Raw genomic sequence first — 6,637 nt, forward strand, 5'->3', positions numbered from 1 at the left:
TCTTATGTAAATGCATCGTTCTTTTGTGAGATGATAGCATGATGATGTTGCATTGTGACTATACCACAAGATGTGCACATTTGCTAGTGTTCCAATGATGCTTTCACATTCTGTTACCCAAGATGATTCGTGTTTCTCTATGTTGTACGAAGTTGTAGCAAAGGGTTTTAATGATGTTTTTCTACAATCCATAGTTTTCCTTTTTCTAGAAGTTTTGAAGGATATCTTGTGACTTTGTTTTTGTGTAGCGTTCACTGATGCTGATAAGGACAATACATTTGTATCATTCAACTACACTACACTTGTTCATGAAAACAACATGCTATAATTCATAATTACATATTCATTTCAAAATTTTCCACTTAATAGTAATTCAAATAAATAAATAAAATTAAAATAAATAAGCATTAACAATACTTTAAAAAATAAATGAAATAAAAAAACATGTTACATGGCATGTCAAAGAGTTGGTACACATCTCTTCGTATTTAAATAATTATGGAGGAAGGTGTCATTTCCCCGTCCATTCAAAATATACCATTTATTAATAAGAAATACAATTTCATTTTTTTAGTACATTTGAAAGATCATTATGTTTTCCTTTTTACCATACGTTCAAAAAATCTTTTTTTTTCCTTTCGTTTCACTACTAATTAACTATTAACTACTACAAATACTACTGATACTACATAAGTCTAACTACTAATACTACAACTAATAATTAACTAATAATACTACAAATACTAATACTACTAATAAGTCTAACTAATTCACTACTACTAGTGCCTTGACAATACAATTAATCTATGCCATGATTAATTAATCATTAATTAGTATGTATTAAGTGAAAGTATGACAAGGACGATGTATTAAGTGTAAGCATGAGAAGGGAAAGTCACAACGTACCTATGTCTCTTGCTTGCATGTCAATGTCTTGATTGTCGAGTCTCTCTCTTACATCTCTTACTTGTAGGTCGATCGCGAGAGATTCATGTCTAGTAATAAGGAGACGTCACCTGCGTGCAAGAAATATATGAAAATATCCCTTATCTACCCCCTATTTATGGGACCTTACCTTATAAAATGTACATTCCTTCCCTCAAATAACCCCCCTCCCTTACACTCACGTGGTACCATATGGTAAACCCTAGTGGACCCCCAGGGAAGTCAATGTATCGATCATCAGCTCTCTCTCTCTCTCTCTCTCTCTCATTTACTTTATTATCTTTTTAGCATTTTGTAAAAAAGCCAAAAGTTGAAATCTAAAAAAAGTAGCAATGAAACATTAAATTCCACAGTTAAGATTGAAAAGGTCCCAAAAATTTAAAAAACGAGAAAGAAGATAAGTAAAAAATGATGAATAGCTAAACATGTAATAACAATTGATAACTAATTATAAGTAATCTAACTAAAACTAACTCTAATCCATACTAACTCTTATCGATGATCAAAATAACTATACTCGATTGAACTTCTTAATCCATAATCAATTTATGAAAACTGATAATTGGCACCTCGTATCATCGTGTCATCACAATGCATCCTCACAGTTGGATTATGGAACACAACGCGTCATTGTGGGAGTATTATGTGACTGCATATTGAAACATCAGAACATATCGAAATGATGCAGCTGCAATATATCAACACTATATGATGTGGTATCAACTCCATATTATCGACATGCAACTCATTGGAACTTCTCATTGAAACTTTAATCGATGGTACGCAATGAAACACAAATCGACATGGACTTCAATCAATAACACACAACTCATTGTAGACTTCAATCAATTGAGATAAATAATCAATATAATTGAATATTGAACTTATCTAGTAGTCGGATCATCAAGTGTGACATGAAAACACATTGAATAAGAATAACAAAAAGACGAAAAGAGCGTGTGTTGCTTTAAAATTTTCCGAATTCAAATGTCTTTTAGGAATATCGAAAATTGCTTTTAATTTTTTAATAAAAAAAAAGAAAATCCAAAAATAAGAAAAAAGGTAAATGCAAAACACTCAATTGGTGAACGAGTAATCGGAGAGCTTTGTTTTGAGAGAGAGAGAGAGAGAGAGGAAATCCAATCAAGAGGCGAGGGGAGGGAGTGGGCCACAAGAGAAGGGGCGGTGCATGGGGCGAGGGATGAAGAAGGGCTTGGGGGAGACGCGGAGGTACAGGTGGCGGCTCTTGCGCTTGGCCAGCGCCCGCAGGATCTCCTTGCGCCGCCACTCCGTGGAGGTGCGGGTGCTGGCGTCCTCCGACGGGGCCCGCCTCGGCGGCCGCACCACACTCCGGAACCTTGCGGCCCCCCCAACCTCCAGCAGCGCCCCCGCCTTCTCCTCCGCCCGCCGCCTCTCCAACATGGACGGCCCCCACGGCCCTTCTGTGGTCACGAACTCGCTCACTCGCACCACCCAGCCCTGCTTCAACATTTGCCGCCGCCGCCGCGCTGCCTCTTGCTGCACCCACCATACATCACCTCCCTCTCCTCCTCCTCCCTCCTCCTCCTCCTCCTCCTCCTCCCTTCGTCTCCTTGCCTCCTCCCTACACGTGTCCCGTATCCTGTCCTCGATGTCATTCAAGCCTTTCAACACTGCAATGTAAGGCGAGTAAAAGATGCTACTCCTTGATGCCGTGCTTATCTGCAAAAGAGCATTTGAAGCGATAGAAACCTCAATGTTAGTACCTTACACAAGTCTTTTTTATTAATGTGGTGGTAGTATTAAATCAAATGCAAATATTTACAGCACCCTATGGTGCAATGAGCATTGGGCCATGTGCTTCAACTTCTTATAAAATAGCCTATAGATCTAATGCTTGGACTCTAGAACCTTCAAAACACCACCACACAGCCATCCAAAAGGCGTTTCATACAATCCACAAGGAGTGACTGCTTTCTTATAGGAAGGCTGAAGAGGATGATAAACATTTATTTTGGGACTCTCCGAGGTCACTCCCATTTGGGCTAAGATTTGGTGATCACGTAGCTCTAGATGAAGTATATGTGGTCGGAAGTACCCTACACAAGTTAGAACATGCTTTTCCTACTTGCCATGTTTCTTGCTCACATGCAGTTCTTTCTCTATGTCAAACTTATAATAGAGAATGGTGGATTAGGTTATTCACTTTATTCATGAATGTAAAAAATCCCAAATGACACTCATAAGATTCTCTATATCTTAAGTGAGCCTTATTGGAGAATCTCTAAACTTCTCAAGTTTCTCTCATACTAAAGTAAGTACTACATCTCATAACCTCCATGGAAACCACAATATATGCTAAATTCCATCTTTAATATGTTTTGAGTCTTCAATGCTAAGACACCTTAAACAATCAACCATTTCCATTGTTCTCAATATTGGGATGCCTTCCTAACAAGCCCATGAACTCCCACCACAACATAGGTCTTGTTCCCAATCATCTAGAAGAGCAAACTCTTAATCATCAAACACCTTATATTCTTATTTAGGGAGAGCACAAGATGATTTCCCCAAATAGACACATGGTCAAGTGCTCTCTAATAACCCTCCATTCTTGTCACTCTTTCACTCACATTCATTGTGCATACGATGGCAACAAAAACTATAGGAAAAGGGACATTTCCTAACATCTAGGGCTGCATCTAAAACCCCTTGAATAGAGGAAAGCACAAAATCTACCCAAAAACATGATGTATGTAGAAAACTAGAAGTGCACCCAAAACAATATACATGGAGATCAAAGCAAAGGCATACCAGATGGTGATTTGTAAGCCAAAATTTGGCGATGGAACTCCCAACTACATTAGCAACATTGTCTTGCTCCTCGTGCTTCATGTCCAAACCATAGCATTCGACATCTTGTCTCATTCTTTTACCTAGATCCATGGAGGACTCTATAAATTGCTTTCGATCATAATAACTATGCACATACTTTCGGCTCCAATAACCTTGATAGATTTTCTGTATATAAGTAGCTTTCTTATTGAAGTAGGCCATACGAAAGTCTCTTGCAACTTCTATCTGTTTGTGCAAAAACTTGACACGACCTAGGTGACCCCTGTACACACGTTGTATGTCGTTGGCTGCTTTAGTCCATTTGCGCAATTTGAAGCTTACTAGCTTTCGTCTCCATGCACACTGTAATCATTACCATCACAAGTGTTTCATGATAAAAAATTAGGTAGTTAATTTGATGGAATGTATCTCTTTGCTTATTTAGGAACACCTAAAAGAGATGGTTTCTAGAAATAATGTAAACAACTAAATTGATAGGTAGCTCTAAGTGTGTATTATGACCCAAACCCTCGATAGCTTGTGTTTTGTATTGAAGTAGGAAAAGCTCAAGGATGGTGAATCAAGATGGCATCACGATGTCTCTCTAGGTAACTCATGGCTTTCTAGTTTGGGGATCACGCTTGCCTCAAACAAGATGGGAAACATAGGTTTCTTCTTGAGATGTTTACTATTAACTATGAAACACTCTATTATACTAGTCGAAGATGATTAGATATTGCCACTGTATTTTAAGATTGACACCGAAATCTTGATTATCCTTTTGAGCAAAAGTACTTGACAAGACTTGAGCAAGTGCATCACCACATCATGTGTGGTCATCCAAACGATTGAACACTAAGGTTGAAATAGCTTCTTGAATGGGTATGCAAAATAGGTGCCATCTGCAGGCATTGCAGTGAGGGCATTGATCAATAGTAAGGAAGTTGTGGCAAGACTCATGGGGTGATAGATGTGTTTGTTGGTATACGTAGGACAAGAAATTTTACAAGAGGCAATCATTCGAGGAACATTAACATTTATCTCACAATGCAAGGTTCTACCCTTGTCACAAGGTCCAAAGCTGCACCAAAAGTGTCATGCACTTCTTAGATGCTCAGACCTTGGCTAAAGCTTGGTTGTCAACTACATGAGGAATAATGGTGAAATAATACTTGACACCACATGTTATGTAGTTGCCCTATTGACATTGATTCAATAATTGAATTCTCTTTTCATGACACATAATCTTTAGTTTGATGAGTGAGTAATTTGAAAATTGATTGGATAATGCTCCTTAGTAACATAAATATGAGAGGAGGGTATACAGTTATAAGGTCCCATGTATGGACAAGCCACACATTGCAACAACTGTTTTAAGTGTCAAATAAATCGATGTTTATGAGTTGAATCTAATTCACAGTTTTTTTAAAATTAAATAATGTGTAGAAGATTAGATTTAGGGACCAAATGAATCAAGCGTTTATGGTTTGGATCTAATTTTCAAATACAAGACAAGACAAGATGCACCACAAATATTAGAGGGAAGAGAATGGCTAGAGAGAGCCGATAGAGAAATGGTACAATTAGTTTACTAATTAATCGAGTTTTGTAGGAAGTGAGAAGAGAGTTTGCATGCACTAACTAGCAAGGTGGGGAAGAGCAGCGCTTGTATGTAGGCATTGCATGTGGAATGTAGCAAGATGAAAGGTTAAGCATACAGGCTAGTACTGGCAAGGTGGAGAAAATTAGCACCACTACGCAGGCATTAAATTAAATTTGGAATGCAGCAATAAAGGGTGTTAAGGATAATAATTAGCGCTTCTACGTAGACGGAAAAGTGGGATTATGTAGCAAGAGAATGATTAAGGATGCTAGAAGATAATCGAGGAGAAGGAGGACCTGGATTACAATGGCAGCCTGGCGCTCTGCTAGTCTGTGTGCTGTTGCCTCTCTGCATAGGAACGGAGAAAAAACTGAATATGAGAGAGAGAGAGAGAGAGAGAGAGAGTGCGCATATTGTGTTACTCTGTCAGCCTGACGAAGGTCTCAATGAGATCTTCCAGCTTTCCTTTGCTATCATAGCTGTCCATATTTCTTTGATCGGATCGGGTTAATCCAGCCACTGTCGCAAATCTGTTTTCCTTCCCTGTAATTGGGTCTGATCTCTAATTGCTTCGACGTCCTTCCTTCTGACAGCGATCATGGCGGCATGAGAGAGAGAGAGAGAGAGAGAGAGAGAGAGATGATGATGATGAAGCGCTGCGACAGATTATACGCTCAATGAATCATGCAAATGGTTCTTCTACGTACCTCAATTACTCGTGTGTGTACGCACACCCACAACGAATAAAATCACCGCATTAAAACGTGAATCCATACATGCGTTCCTCAAGATGTGCACCACGTAATCAATTGCTTTTGCATAATTCACTTGCTCTTAGAGAGGTAATCTTCAATTTCCAAACAAAACATGGTCATCTGTCTTGCTCATGATAAATATGACGACATGCTTGAGAGGTATTATGTTGAACACTTATGGAAAGGCACTTGGATCAATAAACTCAAGTTAGTATGTATATAAAGACCCCCGGATCATTAATCAACTGAACTCAATATGTTACAAGATCCTATGTATGTCTACATGGTTTGTACTTAATTGTGTACATGGAAACACACACACACACACCATGTAGAACATCGTTTGTTTGTGTGTGTGTGTGTGTGTGTGTGTGTGTGTGTGTTGGGGAGGGGGGAGGGAACACACACACACACACACATTCACCATCAAATCTGTGGAGCATGAACACCACAACTAATCTAGAAGCTTTATCAATTCTCTCCCTTGTCCTTGATCAGTGGGGGGATTCTTTGAACTTAA

General features: G+C 38.8%; 1 protein-coding gene across 1 annotated transcript; it reads right to left on the minus strand.

Annotated features, from left to right (window-relative positions):
• Positions 1 to 1,906: 1,906 nt before the first annotated feature.
• Positions 1,907 to 5,986, minus strand: LOC148035489 (uncharacterized). Its single transcript, XM_087678968.1, has 4 exons — positions 5,785 to 5,986; positions 5,659 to 5,710; positions 3,739 to 4,122; positions 1,907 to 2,646 (listed from the first exon to the last, which is right to left on the minus strand). Exons 1-4 carry the CDS (start codon positions 5,847 to 5,849, stop codon positions 2,089 to 2,091), a joined length of 1,059 nt encoding a protein of 352 aa, XP_087535094.1. The 5' UTR covers positions 5,850 to 5,986; the 3' UTR covers positions 1,907 to 2,088.
• Positions 5,987 to 6,637: the final 651 nt, after the last annotated feature.

The sequence above is a fragment of the Lygodium microphyllum genome, chromosome 5 (assembly GCF_053477565.2).
Source record: "Lygodium microphyllum isolate KBCC chromosome 5, Lygodium_microphyllum_v1.1.10, whole genome shotgun sequence".
In the NCBI taxonomy this organism is placed as follows: domain Eukaryota; kingdom Viridiplantae; phylum Streptophyta; class Polypodiopsida; order Schizaeales; family Lygodiaceae; genus Lygodium; species Lygodium microphyllum.

Coding starts and splice junctions, on each gene's coding strand:
- LOC148035489 (XM_087678968.1), bottom strand. CDS start 5,849: ATGGACAGCTATGATAGCAAAGGAAAGCTGGAAGATCTCATTGAGACC. Junction 4,123..5,658: donor AGGCTGCCATTGTAATCCAG/GTCCTCCTTCTC, acceptor TAATGATTACAG/TGTGCATGGAGACGAAAGCT. Junction 2,647..3,738: donor GGCTTACAAATCACCATCTG/GTATGCCTTTGC, acceptor GCTCTTTTGCAG/ATAAGCACGGCATCAAGGAG.